The sequence below is a fragment of the Neovison vison genome, chromosome 4, assembly GCF_020171115.1.
Source record: "Neovison vison isolate M4711 chromosome 4, ASM_NN_V1, whole genome shotgun sequence".
Classification (NCBI taxonomy): domain Eukaryota; kingdom Metazoa; phylum Chordata; class Mammalia; order Carnivora; family Mustelidae; genus Neogale; species Neogale vison.
The window spans coordinates 225,860,888-225,882,632 of record NC_058094.1 but is presented as its reverse complement, the minus strand read 5'-3'; the positions used below and the strand labels follow the sequence as shown (position 1 = coordinate 225,882,632).

The following is a 21,745-nucleotide window of genomic DNA, read 5'->3' as shown; positions in this document are numbered from 1 at the left end:
CTGGGCAGCCAAAAGGAAGACTGCGGTGACCTGAGGAGCCATGGCTAGTGCGGCTGAGGCAGAGGTCAAGGGGCGCTGCTCACAGCGGAATTAAGCTCAATGTAGGCAGTTAACTTTTCTCTCCTTGAAAGTGAAATCTGGTGCCAAATCACACCGGGAAAAAAGCTGGAGCCAAGGTCAACTCGTAACAGCATCCCACGGACCCATTCCATGAGTTCCAGCTGCTGAGAGCCTCGCATGTCCCTGGTTCTTTCCTCTAATCTGGATACTCATCTCTTCCTTCGCTTGATACCCTTCTGATAAATCCCCTTCTCCTGCCAGTTTGCTGACTTCAGTTTCTTGTGCCATGAAGAATCCCGACTGACACCGGCTTGCTCCCCGTCTCCGCTCCCAGCAAAAGAAAGGCTCGCAGACAGTCAGTGGCGCAGCTGGCCCTGGCTGTCCCTCCGAAACACACAAAATTCATGTACAATACCCATAGTAGGATTAACAACTCCAGTACGAATTAAACTTGGCTTCAGAACCCTTGCAGAGGACAAGCAAATGCATCATTTTGTGGGCAGCTAGAAATCTTCTGGAATGAGTGAAAGCAGATGCTGCTAAACCAGCCTCCCTGGTTGTCCCTCCTAGTCACACACACACACATACACACACACAAACACACACTCATGCACACACTCCAACCAGGATGCCTTGTTGGGTCCGATGAGAATAAAGGTCACTGGCGAGAGGGTGCCCACAAGCCAGCATGTCTGAGATCTCTGTAGGGAGCAAGAGACGGGGTGCCGGCTCGCTCGTCTCCATCCACCTTAGCAAGGTCCCACAGATCATCATCAGGACATTCAGGGAGGAGCCCTCTTGCCAGACCTTTGCCTGAGATTCCTTTCCAGGAAAATTTAGTGGGATTGGAGGGAAAGAAACTGCCACAAGCCTTCTGCGTCTTAGGTACAGAGGGATGGTCCCTGCTCCTCTCAAGCCACTGATTTGCTTGCATTTGTGCAGACGGATCATTTAGACCTGAATGTCCCACTCACTGAGCGACTGTCTACTTACCCTCCCTAGGCCTCATTGTCCTCCTCAGCAAGATCAAAAAGAGAGTATTTAATATGAGAAGTTGCCGTGTAAGTTAAATGTTATTACACAATGTGTAATTGTGCCTGCCTTATCGCTGTCCCTGGATTAAAGTGAAATAACATGAAGATTCCGATGGCGTAGGATTTCTTGTTTAGTATTTGGGGAGGAGAAAATATGTGGGAAAGATTTCTGCCGGCTCTGTAAGTCGCTGCTTTCTGTTAGGACAGGGCTGGCGGAAACAGAGACCAGGTTTTACCTCTTCATTACCGGATGCAGGCAAGAAGCTGGGGAGCAGTGGGCATGGGTGGGTTAGTTTCAGGGAGTGATTTGCCGAGAGCGGTTAGCAGAGCTGGCCCGAAACCACAAGCCGGACAGGGTTGTTGCCTGTACGGTGAAAGGGCGGGAGGCTTGGGAAGGTCTCTTGGCCCCAAATAGTCCTCCGTCTGCCTTGTAAAGGCTGAAATCTGGAATGGAGGGGAAAACATGTTTCCCTTTCTTTTTTTCAACAGCAAATGGTAGTTCAGAAATTCCCCTTCATGAATTGCGTGGACTTCCTGTGTCAGGTCTGGATGGACCCTGTCCTGGGGGCAGAGAGGGTAAAAGGGATCAGACCAGGACCCCGAGGGAAGGAGCCACCAGACACCCCTGGACCAAGGGTCTTCTGTTTCCTTTGGATTTTCTTCTGAGCACCTGTATGGCCCAACTGCCCATGGGTCTCATACCTAGATGTTGCTGTGGCACCTTCAAGTTCGCAGGTCCTAAAAAGAACTCGGGATCAGCCTGTAGGTGCATCTCTGGACACATGTCACCAGCCTCCCTCTACTCTGTCTTAGCATAGTGCAGACTCCCAGAGTCCATTCCTGCCCGCACGCTCCCAGTTTCCAAGACAACACCTCTAGAATACTTCACCAGTTTCCAACTTCCTCTCTCCGGCATGATCACACCCGCCTCCTGCCTCCTTTCAGGCCACCTCCACAACTCCAAATCTCACTGCATCAGGGCCCCCCTTCCTTCCACCCTTCACCCTGCCGCCTTCTTAAACTTAACTGCAAGCTGATTCCCAGGATTAGGGAAAGAGTGCATTTCTCTGGTTTAGACCTTGGGAGAATAAATTGTCCCATGTACTTTGGGACCCCATTATAGGATTTTCTTTGCGAGTCTGGACATAGCCACTGGGAGAGGGTCTGTTGTGGCGATGAGGGCTGGCTTTCCAAAGCGACCTTGTTCCCTCGCCTCCCCTCCACCCCGCCCCTCGGGAAACCCTGCTCTCTTTAGGACCTGGAGGAACCGAGTGTGGGGGGTGTTACCCCTCCCCGCCCCCCGCGAAGCAGGCACCGGAACAGCTCTAATGGGAACCAGCAGACCTTCACAACCCGGGGTGTGGGATTCCTGTAGAGACCTCAGTGGACCGGGAGAGGCGCTGGGATGCGATGGGGGTGGGAGAGGTTGTCGAAAGATGGATCAGTGCGTGGGGGCCCCAAACCCCCAGCACGAGGAAGCGGGAGCGGGTCGCCTAGGACCCCGCGGCCGCTCACAACGCTGAACCTGACCTCTCCGGGAAGCCCCAACTCGCCGCTCTTCCCTCGCTCGCCCGCCGCCACCCCACTTGCGAATCGGGGTGTATGTGTAATTTCCCAGCGAGAGCGGACTAGGAGCGCTCTGCAACAAGGGGGCCGCCCCAAAGTCCCCCGAGAACCTCTCTGGCAGCGTCCTTAGGGCTGGGAGCCTGGAGCGGGACAGACTCGCCGGGTCGAGGCGCGCAGCCGCCGGCCCGAGTCAGCTCCGGGGCGTGCGCGTCTCGCCCCACCGGACCCTGCGTCCACCTCCCCCGCCTCGTCCCGGCCTTCGGTCGCCGCACGGGGCAGCGGGGACAGCCGCACGTGCGCGGGTCCCCGGCGTCCCCGGGGAGGGCGCTGTGCCCGCGCGCCGAGGAGGGTCGGGAGCGCCGGGTGCCGGGGTGGGGCAGCGGGGTGGGGGCTGGGGCGCCGGCCGGAGAAGTGGGAGGGGACAGGTTGGGGGGTGGTCTCTGAGGAGGAGCCAGGCTGGCCTGTATTGTTCCACACTCGCCGCCCCCAGCGCGCGGCGCCCGGCCGCAGGGCGCTCTGCTTGCCGGGGTCCCCCCGCCGCCGGACCCCGCGACGAGGCCCGAGCCTTCCAGCGCGCGGGGAGACGCCTCTCCCGGGGTCTTGGCTCCCAGCACGGGCCCGCTCAGGTGGGGCGTGGGGAAGGGAGGAAGCCGGCGGCGACGGGGCCGGGTCTCCTCTACTGCGGGAGCGGGAGGTCCCCGCGGGCCGCCCCCCGCAGCGCCTCCCCCTACCCCCCCCCCCGCTCGGTCCGCGGGTCCGGAGGCGGTGCGGGCGGCGCGGGCGGCGCGGGAGCGAGGGCCCCCGCCTCACCTCCGCCGCACCCCGTGCCCCGCAGGGTCATGGCTGCGGGACGCCGCCGCCGAGAGCCGCCGCGCGGATGCCGGGGCGCCCCTCCGTAGCGGGGCGCAGCCTCCTCGTCTCCTGCCCGGCCGGCCGCATGGGGGGCGGAGGGTCGGCCCTGAGGGTCTGCGCCGACCACCGCGGGGGCATCAACTGGCTCAGCCTGAGCCCGGACGGGCAGCGCCTGCTGACGGGCAGCGAGGACGGCACGGCCCGGCTCTGGAGCACCGCGGACGGCCAGTGCTGCGCGCTCCTGCAAGGTACACCCTCCTGCCGTCCCCGCCGTCCGCTCGGCCGCCGCACACCTCAGCCCTGCGGCCCGCCGGCCGCTGCCCTAGAGCCCAACCCCGCCCACGGCGGGGCCCTTGTCGGGGAGCGCTCGTGGGGGCCCAGCGTGCGAGCTGCCGAGCGCGCGCGGGGTGGGGTGCGGAGCCCGCGGGGCCGGGGTGCCCCGGCTGCGGGGGGCTCCCCTCACCTGTCCGCCCGGTGCAGGAAATCACTGCAGTCACAGCGGCCTTAAGACTCCACCCCCGCCAACCGCACCTCCGCGCACTCCCCGCGCTAGGCAGCGCCTTCCCCTGTCTCTCGCTGCCCGAGTGGCCTTTGGCCGGACATTTCCTCCAGGAGCCATTGTCACCACCGGCGCTTGCGAGGTGCGGGCGGCACCGAGCACTGCCGTGCCCGGTCCTCACACTGCTGTTAGCCCAGTCGTGCAGACAGGGAAACTGAGGCAGGAAGTAAGTTGTCACACAGCCTGTGGGGGGTTGAGTTGAAATCTGAACGCCCCCTTCCCCATTGAAAAGCAGAGCCTTTCTGCTCTGCTCTCTCGTGCCTGCCTGTTTCTTCTGCTGGAAAATGAAGGGGCTTGGGGGGGGGTGGATCAAAGTTTCTCAAAAAGGGGTTGTTAAACCGATTTAGCATATCTGGAAATGATGCATGGCAGGAGGCACACACAGTAGGAGTACATACTGTTTGGGGTTTGTTTGTTTGTTTAGATTTTATTTATTTATTTGATAGACAGCCAGAGAGGGAACACAAGCAGGGGGAGCGGGAGAGAGAGAAGCAGGCTTTCCAGCAGAGCAGGGAGCCGGATGTGGGGCTCTATCCCAGGAGTCTGGGATCATGACCTGAGCTAAAGGCAGGCTGAACCAACCAGGCCATCCGACATACATACCGTTTTATGAAAGTTTCACAAGTGCCTACATACAGGTTTATATTTGTGTATAGTCACTGGAGGGTGGATGGCTTTCATACCCTGGGTCCCTGTCACATGTCTGCAGGCCAGGGCTGTGAGTCCCCGCTCCAGCTCAACCCCTGGTGTCCCCTGAGCAGCGGGTACAGCCCCTTGGAGCACAAGGTTCTGCACATGGTTATTTATCACCGCCTGGTTTTTTTCCACCACAATCAGCAAATCCTGGGTGGCCTCCCCAGGCCTTCCAAGTCCTGTAGGCACAGGGAGTACAAATCAGCTTCACTATTGGCTGATACGGACTCGATTGGTTTTATTTTTTATTTTTTAAAAATATTTTATTTACTTATTTGACAGAAACAGAGCACAAGCAAGGGGAGGAGAAAGAGAAGCAGGCTCCCCACTGAGCAGGGAGTCTGGGATTATGACCTGGGCCAAGGCAGACACTGGAGCCACCAGGCACCCCGACCCTATTGCTTTTAAATAAAAGCAGTTATGGTGGATATTTCACAGCCCAGAGATGAATTTGGATTGGCCGTTACTTGTGGCCAGGGGTGATAAGGGAGAGTCAGTTACAAACTAACACATATTCCTCTGGCCACCCCCAAAGTCACCCCAATGTCACACAGATTGACAGGCACTGAAGTGAGGCTGAGAGTTCTAAAATCTCTCCAAAATTTATAATCCAGTTGTAGTGCTTTTCCAAACAGAAGACTCATCTGGCGGGCTTTCAGAAACATAAGTTCCCAGGTCCCAGTTCCAGTGAGGGCCCTGGTGTACGACTCCAGAATTCACGTTTCTAACAAGCTTTCTGGCTGGATCTGATGCACCCTGACCCCGGGGAGCTCCGGGGCCTGGTGTCCAGTGTGGGAGCCTAGTTTGAAGGTGGGTGACCCCCCCAGTTGAGCTCCCTGCTCTTCTAGGGCAGTTCTGCCCTGGTGGGCATGGGACTCTGTACCCAGGGTCTCTCCAGAGCCCACCCTTCTGTCCAGCCCTGCTCCGCCATCACCTCCCAGCTCATGCCTGGCAACTCCCCCTCCCACCCATTTTGGTGGCCCTCACAGTGGCTTGTCCCCTCAGGACACCAACCCCCACGTCCTGGTGAGGCGGTGCCTGCCCCTCTGGTGGCCTGCTTGAGAGCCATCCCACTCCAAGGAAAACTATCAGATGAATCCCTGCCGCTCGTCGTGTCTGTCAGAATTGCTTCTGCGGCTGTAAGGGTTGACAGGAGTTACCTTTCCTTATCCGGAAATCGCATATTACACTCAACTTGGGAAAGAGTCTTTTGGGGCACGAGATACTCCTTGCGTGGCCCCCAAGGAAAGCAAGGTCTTGCCAGCTCTGCCCCCAATAAGATTTGTTTGTATTAGTGAAATAATAACCAATGTCTTAGCATTTGTTTAATATCCTCTATTTTATTAATATCCCTCAATACACTTACTTCTTGATCCATTATAATTAATGCTCAAAACTGTGATGTGGGTGGAACCGACACAGGTCTATAGACGGGACTCGGCAGGCACAGATCTCTTTACTGGCACACGGCGCGTTCAAAGTGTTTTCTAGATAACCTGGCCTGTGAGGTAGGTTCTGTTGTCTGCAAGCCCTGAGATGAGAGCTGTTATGGGACTTGGCCGAGGTCACACTGAGGGATTGCATGGACAGCTTTGCCCCCTCTGTGTGGCTCCGGCTTGTATCAGGACAATCTACGGATCTGTGGGGCTCTCCTGACCCCCCACTCCAGGCTCTTTCTAATCCTGTTGTGGAAACGGCCAGATTGGGGTGAGTGCCAGCGCCTGCTGCAGCTCTGGGCCCCTAAGAAGGTTCTGGAGAAGAGCCTGTTGGCGGGGGGGGCCAAGCCTGGATTTCTGGGGCAGCGTGGCCGGTGTGTGCAGCTCCTGCTGGGCATTCTCCTTCTGCCCTGGAGCTTCTTGCTCTGCTCAGCTCCCCCAGGGGGCCAGAGGCAGTTGGGGGGACCCAAGGCTTTTCTGTGAATCTTGCAACATTTTGAAAGTTTACGCCAAGGGATGTGCAGGAAAGGAAGAATAGGACAGTCCCTTGTGGGTGGGGTCTCGGTGGGCAAGTTGTCACCCTTGGTCCTGGGGAACAGGCTGAGTCACCAGGGCCCCCCAGCTTCCCTCCCTCGGGCGCTTTCTTTTTTCAGTCAGTGGGACTGGCTTTCACGTGTAGGCTTACGGCCCAATTTCTCTGTAAAGGGAAGAGTCCATTTAGTGGAGTTAACTCCATTTAATGGAGTTATCCCCTCCCCCTTTTTTCCTTATCCGTTGGGTACCAGTCATTCAGGGCACTCCGTTGGCTCAGTGAGATAAGCAGCATGTCCCAAGATGACCATCCCCAGCCTGAGCTGTTCCCATGTCGTAAGGCACCCGGCCTGAAGGTTCCAGCCCAGCGCGGCTGTGCCACAAGCGTCCTTGTCTTCTAGCGGCTCTCCCGGCATGGTGGGGAGCTGTTTGTTTTCAATTTCGCGTGAACAAACGGCACCTCCTGTTTGCTGGAAGCTTGCTGGTGCCTGTCTGTCCCGATGACCCCTGATCCCTACCTGCCATGGGGAGGGAGCAGGGAGGCAGGACAGGCCATTACTAGTCGTGAGCCCGGGCCCTGGAGCTGGGCGGCTTGGGCTCAAATCTTATTACTTAACTTCTCATGCCTTAGTTTCTTTATCTGTGAATTGGGATGATAAAATAGTCATCCAGTCTTATGAGGTTATGGGGGGGTGGGAAAACCAGTCAGTAAAGAGCACCTGGCTCCTGTTAGTGACCTTGTCCTCCAGGCTCACATCCACAAGCCCAGCCTGAGCCAGAGCATCTCCTTGACCCCGCGCCGGGCCAGCCCCTAACTCTTCGTCCTTTGCTCCTGAGGCCTGATTCCACCATTCAAGGCTGGGAAGGGCTAACGAGTCCTCCCGTGTTTACGCGGGCAGAGGGGCTCTGGAGGGAGCCTGCCCTCCTCCCTCTTGCTCCAAGACGATATTAACTCTAATAGAAAACATGTAGCATCCAGTTGGCCATCTTAACCAGTTTTAAGTGTACCGTTTGAAGATAGTAAACATTGATGACCTTCTGCCATTACCAGGACCCATCTCTAGAACTTGTCCATCCTGGAAAACAGACGGTGTCCACTTCGAACAATAACCCCCTTTCTCCCACCCCAGGCCTTGGTGCCCACCATCCTGCGTTCTGCCTCTGAATCTGACCGCTCTGGGGACCTTGTACAGGCTCACATCACTTAGCAGGATGTCTTCAAGGTTCATCCCAGCTGTCGTGGCTGTCAGGATTTCCTTCCTTGGGAAGGCTGCGTACTGGTCTGCTGTCTGCCTCTTTTGCCCATTCATCTGTCCGCAGATACTTGGGTTTCTTCCACATGATGTGGTGAGAAATGCCGCCATGGGTGTGCAAATACCTCTTCCAGGCCCTGTTTTCCGTTTCTTTTGTAGAGACACAGAAGTGGGCTTGATGAGTCATCTCCTACAAATTTTCTTTTTTTTCAAAGATTTTATTTATTTATTTGAGAGAGAGAGAGAATGCACATAAGCCAGGGAAGAGACAGAGGGAAAGAAAGGGGCAAGCAGATTTTCTGATTAACAGGGAGCCTGACATGGGACTCGATCCCAGGATCCTGGAATCATGACTTGAGCCAAAGGCAATCGCTTAACTGACTGAGCCCCGTAGGCACTCCAAAATGCAGTTTGTTTTAAGCATGGATGTGGCTGATGGAAGCACAGGTCAGTAATTCATTCTTCAGCTCTCCAGTGGCCAGCATCCGCAGGTAGTGAGCTCCCCGTGGGTGCCCACTGAGGAGGTCACAGAAGGAGGCCGGAGGGCTGCCTGGTGGAGGGTGTGGGCTAAGAGGAGCGGGACTGGAAAGACAGGCCCTGCGGTGGCACCAGCCACAGGAGCACCCACCTGTCCTGGCTGGGAGCTCGGGGCAGGAGGCTGAGTCTTCCATGGCTTTGTCAGACATAATTTCAGCCACACCTTCCACGCCTGGGACATGTAGTCTTCGCTGCTGGGGCTTGCTGACGTCACACACCCAGATGCACTTCCATCAGGCAGGAAACAAAAATGGCACCTCAACACAGTAGCTAAAGGCCAGTTTGATAAAAAAAAAAAAAAAAAGACCCTTTCCAAAGGTGGGCACGGTGTAGGGGACCCCCGTGTCCGTGGCTGCTACCCACAGCCTCTCAGGGCTCCCAGACCTGGAGGAGCCGGGCCCGGAGCCTGCCCAGCAGCCCGGAAACGGCCGTGGAGAGGCCTCCCTCCAGGGAAGTGTGACCGAGGTTTGAGGTTTTAATGGCTGTGGGCCAGCAGATCCTGACCCAGCTGTCTGAACCCTGCAGGCAGTTGGGGGGCTTGTCAGGGAGCCCCCAGGGAGTGGGGGTGCTGCAGGGAGCAGGCCGGAGAAGACGAGAGGGAAAGGAGGTCCCGCTCTTCATGCCAAGTTAGTGGAACGAGAGTTCCAGCGTGGCCGGTGCCCACGGCAGCCCCCCTCTGCGGCCGCAGACCCCAGGAGGCCCGTGGCCCAGTGGCTCCTCTGGCACGTGGAGGGGCGCTTCGACCCCCAGCTTCTAGCGAGTCCCAGGGTGTGCGGCCCGGGAGGCGGGGAGGGCCGACTTGGCAGAAAACCTTGAGCCTCAGCATGTCCTTTTGAACATAGTAACTGCATCTTATCTGCATTCTTTCTCCCTTCAAAAATGTTTATTTTCAGTTGGGCTTTTTTGCTTATTCTACCCAATTCCAACAGCTCACGGTGGTGATGCTGTGGTCCCTGGAGACGGGAATGGGCCCCCCTTGTCCCCAGCCTCCCTCATCCATCCCTCCCCGGGGGACCCTGTTGGCTGTGTGCAGTGGACCCTGTCGCGTAGTCTGCGGACTGCGGTCAGGGACACGCTCTGCAGCCTCTGCCGGCTGGGCTCTGAGCTAGGGCTCGTTCAGCGTGGGTTTTCAGATGCGGAGTTGCTGCCCGGCATGCAGAGGAAGGGGCTTGTCCCTGGGAGGCCCTTGACCTCTGCACGGAATCTCAACCAGCTCCGAACTGGCCCCCGAGGGGCAGAGGTCAGCCTGGCCCAGCTTCAGAGATGGGATTTTTTTTTTTTTACATTGTAAAAATTCTTTTCATTATTGACTCTTCAAGTCTTTGTTTATAGGTATTTATATACATGTCTCTGTGTATGTATATATATTTAAAGTTCTATTTATTTTAGAGAGGGGTGGGGGGAGGGGCAGGGGGAGAGAGAATCCCAAGCAGACGCCATGCTCAGCACCGAGCCCGACGTGAGGCTCGATCCCTCAACCCTGAAATCACAATGTGAGCTGAAACCGAGTCACCCTTTAACCCGCTGCGCCCCCCAGGTGCCCCCACAGGTATTTATATTTGTATCGTATACATCGTTCCCCCTACTTGCATGGGTCATGCAGTTGGTCCACATCCCTGGGCTAGTGGCCGTGGCTTTGCTGAGGACAGGTGCCACAGCTTACCGGCCACTCGGCTTTCCAGCACCTTTCTTGGCCTTATATATGCACACGGCAGGTCCCCTTCCTGCTGCTGGACTGTGGAGATGGGACAGAAGCAGCCAGGAGGCGCCCCATGCCCCTGCGGATGCCTCTCCTGGCTTGGCTGACCCCGGATGGTGCAGCCAGCCCCCCCCCGGAGGACGACTTCTGCCAGGGGCGGGGGTGGGGGGTGGGGGGCTCTGTGTGCACGGCCGGCTCTGCCGCACCCCACTGCCCTCGGGGCGCCGGGCCACCTTCCAACCCTGGAAGCCAGGGGCCTCCTCAGACGCCGCTGGGCACCCCCATGGCAGCTCTGGTTTCAGGGTGGTTTGTTGACAATCTTAAAATATTTCATAAACATTTGGGGATTGGCAAAAAGCTGGGCTGTGTTTTGCCAAACATTTTGCCCTCCACTTTTCAACTGACGTGTATTTTAAGGAAACCTAATCTGCATCATCTCCCAGTGTTTACTTACTTCGCACAAACGTTGTTTTCTTAGAGGCCTGGTACATGCTCTCCAAGAAGACTGGAAAACATGTCTTCCTTCCTTCCTTTTTTAAAAAAATTCTCTTTCTTAGAACGCAGGGAGTTGGGTTCTTCCAAGAGTAACTGAGCTAAAACCCCAGGGCCAAAAAGTGCCCATCAGCCGGAAACTGTCCAGAAGATTCTAAATCCCTGTCTGGGGGTGCCTGGGTGGCCCAGCCAGTTAAGCGTCTGCTTTCAGCTCTTCATGATCCCGGGGTCCTTGGATCGAGCCCCACATCGGGCTCCCTGCTTGGTGGGGACCCTGCTTCCCCCTCTCCCTCTGCTGCCCACTCTGCTTATGCACTCTCTCCCTCTGTTAAATAAATAAATAAAAGCTTTCTAAAAAAAAAAAAAATCCTTGTCTGATACCAGACATCTAGACAGAATTTTAAAATTCAGTCACAATCTTTAACGTAATTAATATATCCCACACATGTAGATATTAATCAATTTCTTCATCTGTGAAATGGATCTTACGTATAACATTCCTTTGATTCTATTGATTTTCTGGTTGCTGGATCCTTCTTTTTTTTTTTTTTTTTTTAAAGATTTTATTTATTTATTTGAGAGAGAGAGCATGAGAGGAGAGAAGGTCAGAGGGAGAAACAGACCCGCCGTGGAGCTGGGAGCCCGAGGCGGGACACTCCCCAGGATCCTGGGACTCCAGCACCATGACCAGAGCCGAAGGCAGTTGCTTAACCGACTGAGCCTCCCAGGCACCCCTGGTTTCTGGATTCTTTTCAAATATACTCAGCTTCAGTTTGCTATCAGGACTTGTTATCAGGGGGAATAAAAGGTTGTTATCGGGGTGTCTGGGTGGCTCAGTCAGTTAACCGTCTGCCTTCAGCTCAGATCATTATCCTAAGGTCCCGGGATCGAGTCCTGCATTAGGCTCCCTGCTCAGTGGAAGCTTACTGCCCCCTGTCTCTCTGCCTGCCGCTCTGCTTGTGCTCTATCTCTCTCTGTCAAATGAATAAATAAAGTTAAAAAAAAAAAAAGAGTTGGGGCGCCTGGGTGGCTCAGTGGGTTAAAGCCTCTGCCTTCGGCTCAGGTCATGATCTCCGGGTCCTGGGATTGAGCCCCGCATTGAGCTCTCTGCTCAGCAGGGAGCCTGCTTCCTCCTCTCTCTCTGCCTGCCTCTCTGCCTACCTGTGATCTCTGTCAAATAAATAAATAAATAAAATCTTAAAAAAAAAAAAAGTTATCTGAGGTGGAAACATTTTTTTTAACATACATAGGCGTTCGTGCAGGTATAGAACTAGTCCAGGCATAGAGAATCTTTGCATATATGAACCTGTCTGACCCATAAATGCTGATTTTAGATTCTAAACAGATTGAGATTTTATCATGCAGGACTTTAAAGGATTTGGTTGTTGTTTTTAAAGTAAACTCTATAGCCAACATGGGACTCCAGTTCACGACCCCAAGATCAAAGTCACAGGCTCTGCTGAGCGGGCCAGCCGGCCGGCCCTGAGACGGAGCCGGGCGTACGAGGACAGGCCCTGCTCTGACTGGGAGCTGAGTCCTTCCGGGGCTGCTTTATAAGCCAGGCCAGAAGTCAAACCACCAATCATCGCCCCGACAAGGTGGGCGAGCAGGTGCCTTTGGCCGAGCCGCAGCTCCGTGTGGCCCTCAGTCTGGCCCTAGACCTCCACCCTCCCTCTGCCTGAGCCTTCTCCACCGTTTCTGCCAAACACCTGAATTCCGGCCTGAGGGGCCCTCTCCTGCTTTTGCGTGGGCCATCTTCTTCCCCTGGCTCTTCTCCCCTCCCCTCCCCTCACAGGCCCTGCGTGTGGACCCTGCATCACCGGGGCCGCAAACAGCCACCATCCCATTCACCCAGTCTGCGTGCCTGCCCCACGAGGCGGGGACCAGGAGATGGGGGTGTGCAGAGGTGACTCAGGGGCAGCACCAAGACCTAGGCTGGGCCTCTGGCCCCGAAGGCCAAGGCCCTGGGCCTCTATACTTCTTGCCTCGGTGACAGTGACAGTGGCTTTGTTCAACCACTGAGTGAATACAAACAGCGGGAGTCTGGAGACAGACTGGTGAAGAAGGGGGATGGAGGAAGAGGAAGGAGATAGAGTAGGAAAAGAGAGAACAAAAGGATCTGGGGGGGCAGAGAGACGGGTCCCCTGAATTTCTCCTGGCAGCCCGCAGCTCCTGAGCCTCCCAGACCAAGTCGCCCCTCCAAAGGGCTGGTGATCCTGAGCTCGTCTCAAACATGCCTCAGCCCTGCTTTCTTCACGGAAGGGAGACAAAGGCTGCCATGCCCTGTGCTCACGTCGTCCCCCACCCCACCCCCCGCACCGTCCACAGGGCATGAGAGCTACGTGACCTTCTGCCAGCTGGAGGACGAGGCTGCCTTCACATGCAGCGCTGACCGCACCATCAGAAAGTGGGACGTGCGCACTGGGCAGTGCCTGCAGGTCTTCCGAGGACACACGTCCATCGTGAACAGGTCAGTGTGGCGGGGGGAGGTGCTCCGGGGACAGAGAGGGAGGCCGTGTGGCCCCTGCCGCTGGAGGAACTTAGGTTCTCTGGGGAAGCCTACGTGCAGACGCGTCTGAGGTCGTCAGGAGCACAGAGGATGGGGATCCCCGGACGCTTGTGTTTCAGGCATGACATGGGCTGCATGTGGGGGGTCCGCAGGCAGAGGTTGGGGAAGGGAGTCCCCACCAACACATTGATTGTGCCTGGACGCCCCCCTTGGGGACCCGGGCAGCACACTGCCCACTGCGAGGCCCAGGGAAAAGCGATGGAGGCCACAGCTCCTACTGATGGGAACAGATTCCAGAGGAAGTGGCCTAATTAGTACCTGATGGTCAACCAGAGGGGGTTGGTATTTTTAAACCTCCCCTTTCCATGTTGTCATTGAAATTTCCCACCCCCTCCTTCTCAAAAACATTTGAAGTTTTCCTTTCCTTATTGAATTTGGGTCTGAGCTGAGCCATGAAAATCCCTTTGCTAATCAGATCGATTTGACACCGTTTATGGAACTTGCGGTGGCCGTCTTAGACTCCCGAGGGAGTGTCCGCTATGACCAGGGGTCTGGGCGCCTGCCCACCTGCAGTCAGAGCTGTGCACCCACAGGGCAGGAGCGAGGTACCCACCCTCCGCAGAGACGCAAGTGTTGTGCTGGCTCGGGACGCCTGTGAGGGGACAAGTCACCTTTCCCTAGCCGAGCTTTTCCCTGGCCTCTTTAGCTGGAGCCCGCAGGGTCCCACCCGCCACCAGGGGCGAGCCCACGAGGTGGTGCAGGACGTCCCACCTCCTGCTGGTCGCTTCCCGACACCCTTCCTTGAGAAAGCGTGTGACTGGGGGAAGGTGTGGGTATGTGGGAGTCTCGTGCCGTGAGACAGGGCGGCGGGGAGAGGCCACATCTCAGAGGACAGGCGTGTGCCCAGCTTGTAACTGGAAACTCTCAGCTGTTCCTCAAAAGCAAACCTGGGTAATTGAGGCCAGAAATTATGCTCCGCGGGGTTGCGACTCTCCTGGGCACACACGCCCCATACACACATGTCCACGCGCCCCATGTCTGAGGGGTCAGGGTCCCAAATGGACCATGCTGGGTAGACACTAAGTCTTGCTTAGCCGCTGGATTGCGTTACTGAGTAGCCTGTGCTCAGGGAATCAACTGCTCTGTCCCCACGCTTGTGACACCTGCCCGGTGCAGCTGCCCCGCCCCTTTGTGGGCTCCAGGGGGGGCGGAGGGCGGGGGGGATCAGGGCTTCTTCTTCTTTTTTTTTTTTTTTTTTTTTTTTGGGATCAGGGCTTCTTAACACGGGTGTGTGAACAGAGTCTTTGATGTTAAGCGAAGTTCTATAGTGAAGACAAACGTGTATTTCCTGGGAAGAAGTTCTTAGTGTTCACCGAAGTGAGACTGAAAGTCCTGAGTATTTGCTGCCCGGGAGCCTCTTCTCTCCCCATGGGTGCGAACAGAGCTCCGCTCCACCCACACCAGGTTCTCCCGGCTCACTGAACACAGAGGACACCAGACAAAGGGCCCTCCTGATGGCCTGTTAGGCACCCCTGTGTGGTCTGACCCCTGCCCTGCCCCTACGAAGTTTGACCCCCGCCCCTTACCCCTGCACGCTCTGACCCCGCCCTCAGCCCTGCGTGCTCTGCCCTCTGCCCTCTCCCTCTTCCCGCCAGGATCCTGGTCGCCAACAACCAGCTCTTCAGCAGCTCCTACGACCGCACAGCTCGAGCCTGGAGCGTGGACAAGGGACAGGTGGCTCAGGAGTTCCGAGGCCACCGCAACTGCGTGCTGACCCTAGCCTACTCCGCGCCCTGGGACCTGCCCGGGGCTCCCTGCGCCGAGGAGGTTGGGGGGCTCCTGGTGACGGGCAGCACGGATGGCACGGCCAAGGTGTGGCAGGTGGCCAGCGGCTGCTGCCACCAGACGCTGCGGGGCCACACGGGAGCCGTGCTCTGCCTTGTGCTGGACACGCCCAGTCACACCGCCTTCACCGGCAGCACCGACGCCACAATCCGCGCCTGGGACATCCTGAGCGGGGAGCAGCTGCGGGTGTTCAGGGAGCACCAGGGCTCTGTCATCTGTCTGGAGGTGAGATCCGCCTGGCCCCCGCCTGTCTGCCACGGAGGCCCCCGGGTGGCCTTCTGAGCCACCACCCTGCCCCGAGTCCTAGTTAGCGTGGGCCGAGGAACAGAGTACTGCCGTCAGGGACAGCAGACGTGACAGGGACAGATGGTCTCACCGCTCTGGGGCTGCAAGCCTGAGATCCAGGGGTCGGCGTGTAGCTGGGCGTTTGTCACGGCGTCGTCCCTGTCGTCCTTCTGCATCCAGGAGTCCTCTTCCTATAGGCGTCCTATGGATTAGGTCCCACCCCCGTGACCTCATTTTAACTTAACTACGTCCTTAAAGACCCTGTCTCCAAGCACACCCCCCTCACGGATACGCGGGTCACAGCTGTTGTCAACATAGGAATTCTGGTTTCTTTACGTGTTAAGGTTTTGTCTACCCAGAAACGCTGGTCCCTCATTCCTCAATCCAAAAGTTCTACAACATGAAGTTGGGTTTTTTTTAAGGCTTGGCACAAAAACGTCCTTGGCGGCGAAGCCTGGCCCGCACAGATAGGAAGCTCGCTGGAGCGCACTTGACCCCATTTCCTGGGACTAGGCATTCCTTTGCTCTAGAAACACGAGGGTGTTGCTCAAATCCCAAAACTCCTGAAATACATCTGGCTCCAAGGTTTTGGATCAGGGATTCTGAGCGTGAAATCAGGCCCACCCCTGCTGGTTGTGAGGGCTCCACGGACTAGCAGTGGGTGTGACCCCGACATGAGCCCCTCGGGTGCCTGGTAGCTTGTGCTGTGGTTGGCCATCCAGCCGATGCTGCCTGTGCTTATAGGTGCTCATTGTACACGTGAGCGGCTCAGAGGGGGTGAGCAACTTGTCCAAGGCCTCACAGCTGGTGAGGGGCAGCATAGAAAGGTGTGATGAGGCCTGCACTCCCGCTGTCTCTCCCCTGAGGTGGGATGTCTGGAGCCCACCTGTGCTCTGCAGCCTGGCCCGGCAGCTTCATTCCCCTGCCCGAGAGCATCCGCGGCCGGGAGCTGAGCAGGGAGAGGTCCGCGCCCCAGGGGCCTCCACAGCAGAGGCCCAGGCCTGCTTGGATGGCTTGCACAGCAGGGAGATGGCCCTGAGCCCCCGCCCCCCAGAGCTATCTTGGCTGAGGGAAGTCTTGCAGGTCCTGTCCTCTGTGACATGCCCCCGTCAGGGTCTGTGTGCTTCCCCTGTGCCTCGGGCCTCCTCTGGCCTCCCCAAGCTGCCTGGCTGTTCCCCGTGGACGTCCTCGCAGGAAAGCAGCCAAAGTGAACAGTGAGGTCTGAGGCAGCCAAGGACAACATGCTTGGAGCTTATCCTGGACCTCTGGACTCGTGATTTGTACTTTGAAATGGAGCTTCTTGGTCACTTGTAAACACAGTGTGACAGGCCCTGCATTCTTGGGACGCACTGTGTGGTGAGCAGGAGGCATCGTCCCTTTGCCACAGCCGCCATGGAAGCTTAGGGCCCCCCTTGCAGGGACTCAGTGGCACAGAGAGGCTCAGGGGCCCATGGAGACCTCCAGCCCACAGGCCACGCTCACCAGCTCCCTTAATTTCAGGTCTGTGAGTCTCAGTGGGCAGTTGGGGAAGCGTGGTCCCTGGAGGCTTTGATACTGCCTCTGAAGTGATGTTTGTTGGGGACGGTCAGGACACACGGGGGGCAGGAGGCCATACGTGTTACCCGAGATCCCACCGCCTCTGCCCTAGTGAATGGCCTAAAGCCAAGTCTGACCTGGGCTGTGGCTGGGGTGGAAATATAATCTGGACTGGGCAGAGTCCTGTCCTCCAGGAACTTATAGGGGGAAACTGGGGCAGCCGCGGGCCCTGGAGTGGAAAGGGGCCCAGAGTGTGGCTGTTGTTGGGCGGTTGTGCGCTCAAGGTAGGAAGGCGTGGGCCGTCGTAAGGGTGCCGGGGGCCAGTCTGGGCTCGCTCCAGGCCTGCCGCCTGGTGCCCCAGCTGAAGGGCCTCCACTTTCCTAAGCCTTCAGGGGTCGCTGGGCCCCAGCACTGGCACAAATGGCTCTCTCCTGGGCTCCCAGCCGCCCTCCTTGCTTGGTTTCCGGTTCTCCTCTGCTTTGCTGCTAACCAGAGGGGCTGGGTGGGGACTCTCTTGGCTGCCGGGATTTGGTCTAGATGAACCTGCAGAATTATTTTAGTAGTCTTTGCCCTTCCCTTGGGCTCGGACCCGGTCTGCCTCGGCCAGGGGAGCTCCTGCAAAGGGCCTCTGACACCCCATCCCTTCTCTCCTGGACCCTTGCCTTCTCTCCTGTGACACCGAGCAGGGGTGTGAAAGCCACTCTGGTCAGCTGGGGCAGGCGGGACGTGGAGGAGCCTGTCTCCAGGGCTCCTCCCTCCCCACCAGGGCAGCCCCGGGAGCCCTTTCCTCCGTGGGGATGATCAAGGGAACCGTCCGGCCATAGCTACAGGCGGATTCCCGGGAAACTTTCAGGCACGGACAGTTCTTCCCCAGCAGCTGCGGACAAGAGACGCTGACGACAGTAATGACACGCACGAACATTCTGTGGCCCTTGCTCCTAGCTCGCCCAGCGCCCCCAGGCCTTCTCCCGCCGGCCACGGGAAGGCTCTGACACGACGCTTCTCTCTCGGTGCGGGGGAGCCGTCGGGGCCGTGGCCGAGGGCAAAGCGGCAGGATTCTCGGGTGCTAGAATGGGCCGTTGGGTGGGTCCCCCCGGCAGGTCTTCCCTGCTCGTCCGCGGTTCCCAGTGAGACGGGCGCGCGCCCCTCCCCCACCACACGGAGTGGTTTGGGGGATCCGAGTCACCGGCTGCGGCAGCAGCCGGGGCCCAGCGCCGCCCTCCCTCTTCCTCCCCAGCTCGTGAACCGGCACGTGTACTCGGGCAGCGCGGACAGGACGGTCAAGTGCTGGCTGGCAGACACCGGGGAGTGCGTGCGCACGTTTGCGGCGCACCGGCACAGCGTGAGCGCCCTCAGATACCACGCGGGCACCTGTAAGTGACTCCGGCGCGGCCCCACGCTGCTCCCACCCGTCTGCGCTGCCTCCGCCCTTCACGCCTCGCCCCCACCAGATCCTCCCGCCCTCGGGGCTTCTGCGCCCTACTTCTTACTTCTTCCCTCCTGAGCTTCAGCGGCCCTTTGGGGTGGTCAGCAGCCAGAGAGCACAAGCAGGGGGGGGGCAGCAGGGGGAGAGGGAGAAGCAGGCGTCCCTGAGCAGAGAGGACCCTGGGATCCTGACCTGAGCTAAGGGCAGACGCTTAACCAACCGAGTCATCCAGGGGCCCCCGCCCCAGGGTTATTTACAAATTACGGCCCAAATGCTTAGGAGCTGCTTAGGAGCCCCGCATCTCAGGGACACATTCTCGTTATTCAAATGAGACCCTGACACCACTTAACTCCCGCCAGACTGAAGGGCCAAGTGGGTTTGGCTTCACCTGGCATTACATTTGGCTACAGAGAGCAGAAAGCCCAGATAACAGTGCCTTGAATGAAACAGTGGCTTATTTTTCTCAGGTAGAATTTCGGAGGCTGGCGGTGCAGGCAGGAATGGATGGTTCCACAAAGTTACCGGGCACCCAGTTTCCTTTGATCACTTTGCTTTATAGCTCTTATCACACGTCTTCTATCTTTTAGGGGGCCTCATAGTTTAAGGTAGCTGCTGAAGCTCCGGCCATCATATCATGTTTTAGGCAGACAGGAAGAAGGAAGGGCAAAACGATGTGTCTCTTAGTTGAGTGGGTCTCTTTAAAGATCTTTCTTGGAAGTCCTACCGAAAGACTTGGCATACATCTCTTTGCTGCCTGAAAGAGAGACTGAATAATAAAATCTCTTATCTGGGGATATTGCTGCCAACTTTAATCAGGTTATTTTGGAAAGAAAGAAGGACAGAATGGCTTACTGGATAGGCAACAAGCTCTTTGTCCCACAGTTCTCAAACTGACACACCTGAGCTTTGCTGGCTCTGCCCTGAGGCCTGGCTCATGTGCACACCCCAGACACACCCAGAAGACAGACACTGCTCCAGGAAGCACTCCCCCCCACCCCCACACACCTCACCATACCTACATGAGAGTGGGGCTTCCAGGTTCCTGAACATCTCTTTCCCAAAACTATGCCCAGCATTACGTTTTGCTATTGGCCCCCCGTCCCTGCTCTGTTCTCTCTCTCTCTCTCTCTCTCTCTCTCTCTCACACACACACACACACACACACACACTCACACTGAAGGAGCAGATGGGTGTGGGGGAGATGCAGCACAAAATTCAAGTTGACTTCACAGCACGGGTGTTAAATGAAGATAGAATGTGGATCTCTGAAAATAGAGCTTGAGATACCCTCGGGATTTAGGTGTCTGACACGGGAAAATTATTTTTTCTTTCTTCCTGGGTCCAAGCCTGTTAAGTGTGATTCTGGCTCTGCTCCCAAGTCAGGACCTCTGGTTTAAAAAGATTAAAGTCGCCCATAGCACCACCCCTTGGCAGCAGCTGGGATGGACCCCACCTGCTGCCCACTATTAAGGAAACTGGTCCGTGGCCATTGCCAACAGGCTGCGGGGGTGATCGGACTTAATTCCTGACCCTCTTCCCCTCCACTGGACACCCAGAAGCCACACTGGGTTGGGGTAGGGGAAGCAGGAAAGGAACAGAAGAGACCCAGGAAGGAAACTACCCCTCTAGAGACACATTCACCAGTAGCTTCAGCAGCAAGGCTCGGAATAGGCAGGTGAAGCAGTAATCCGGGTAAAGAAGACATCCCTGAGTCTAGGGATCCCCCATAGCTTGCTCAGGCTGCTGAGCAAGGGGCGCTTCTCTCTGCCGCCCCTCAGGTTCTCTGCCCTAGAGTGTTTTCCTGTGAGGAGCAGGTTGGAGGAGCTGACACCCCAAAGAGAGGTCCTCAACCAATGACCTGCCCCCCTCTCCCAGGGTTCCGGCTCTGAGACGTGGTCTGCACCTTCTCCGAGGGGTCCCCCTGCAGTCACCTGCTCACTAATTCGCCTGTATGGACATCCTTCCTTCCTGTTTCTCTCCCTGCTTGGTGGAATGCTAGGCCAGATGAAGTACTTGAACTCCAATCCTAGCGTCAGGGTCATTTCTGGGAGAGCGCAGGCTGGGACCATAAGTAGACAACGGAGTTCTTGTGGTCAGCATTCAGTGTGATCCCTGACCCGCAGAATCAGCGGCAGCTGGAACTGGTTAGGCAAGCGGGCTCGCAGGCCCCGCCCCAGACCTCCTAAGACAGAAACTCAGGTGGGCTCAGCAATCTGCCTTAACCGCCATCCAGGTGACTCAGGTGCTCACGGAGTCTGAGAACTCTTGAACTAAGCTCTAACCTAGGAAAAGGCGTAAGGAAGGCCAAATCCTGGCCCTTCCCGGGGAGAGGTTGGGCAGGGGCGCTCTAGCGAACGCCAGAGGGTCTAGGCTCTGTTTGGAGGGCCAAGTTCATTACTGAGGAGGGGAAGGAACAAATTTCTAGTTGGTCCTTGTCCCAGTAGGCAGCTCAGATGTTGGGGGGGGGTAGATGACTTCCTCCCCCCCCAACCCCAAGGCAGTGGCTTTAGAGCAGGGAAGCCGGCCTCACCAAACGGTCTGAACGAGGGCACCTGGGCGGAGGTGGTACTCAGGAGGGACAGGAGCCCCGGAGAGGGCAGCCGGGGTCCTGCAGAGCACGGGGAGGCGGGTGGTCCCCTGAGTTCCCAGGCCCGTAGCAGGAGAATGAAGGTGCCGCCTCCTTCCTTGCAAGGGGCTCCCTCTAGTTCCCGTTTGAACCTTATGACCTCCCGGTGAGGCGGGCGGAGGGGCCCGGGCCCGCCCCGCCGCACCCCTGCCCAGGCCCAGCGGCGCCCTATGTTCACAGTATTCACGGGCAGCGGGGACGCCCGCGCGCGCGCCTTCGACGCCCAGTCCGGAGCGCTGCAGAGGGTGTTCCGCGGCCACGCCTTCGTCATCAACTGCATCCAGGTAGGCGCTCGCGCCGCCCCCGGGCTCTGCCTCGGCGGGGAGGGAAGGCCGCCCGCCGCACCCCGAGGCCGGGCTCCCCCCGCGGAGAGGCCGCCGGCCCTCGGCTTAGGTAGGTGCCGTTCGCGCCCACGAGCGAAGCTGCGGGCCCTGCGGAGGGGAGGGCGGCCCGGGCGCCCCCGCAGCGCCGCCCCACGCGCCGCCCCGCGCCCGCAGGTGCACGAACAGGTGCTGTACACGGCGTCGCACGACGGCGCGCTGCGCCTCTGGGACGTGCGCGGCCTCCCGTGCGCGCCGCCGCCGCGCCCCGCCGCCCCCGCGCGCAGCCGCTCCCGCCTCTTCAGCAACAAGGTGGGCTGCGCCGCCGCGCCCCTGCAGCCCGCCTGAGCGCCCCGACTCTGCCCGCCTCAGTGTCCGTGGATTCTGAAGCTCCGTCCCGTCCCGTGGACGGCGACCGTGCTCGCCCTCGGGGACCACGTCTCCGTCCCCGCCGCCCCCAGACCGGGCCCCACCCCCCGCAGAGCG

At 58.0% G+C, this 21,745-nt stretch overlaps 1 protein-coding gene across 1 annotated transcript; it reads left to right on the top strand.

The window, feature by feature from the left end:
- Window positions 1-3,597: 3,597 nt before the first annotated feature.
- WDR86 (WD repeat domain 86) lies at window positions 3,598-21,607 on the top strand. The gene is made up of 6 exons (XM_044246870.1): window positions 3,598-3,760; window positions 13,041-13,182; window positions 14,877-15,291; window positions 18,125-18,260; window positions 21,120-21,223; window positions 21,437-21,607. The coding sequence occupies exons 1-6, from the start codon at window positions 3,598-3,600 to the stop codon at window positions 21,605-21,607; spliced, it is 1,131 nt and encodes a 376-aa protein (XP_044102805.1).
- The last annotated feature ends 138 nt before the right edge of the window (window positions 21,608-21,745 follow it).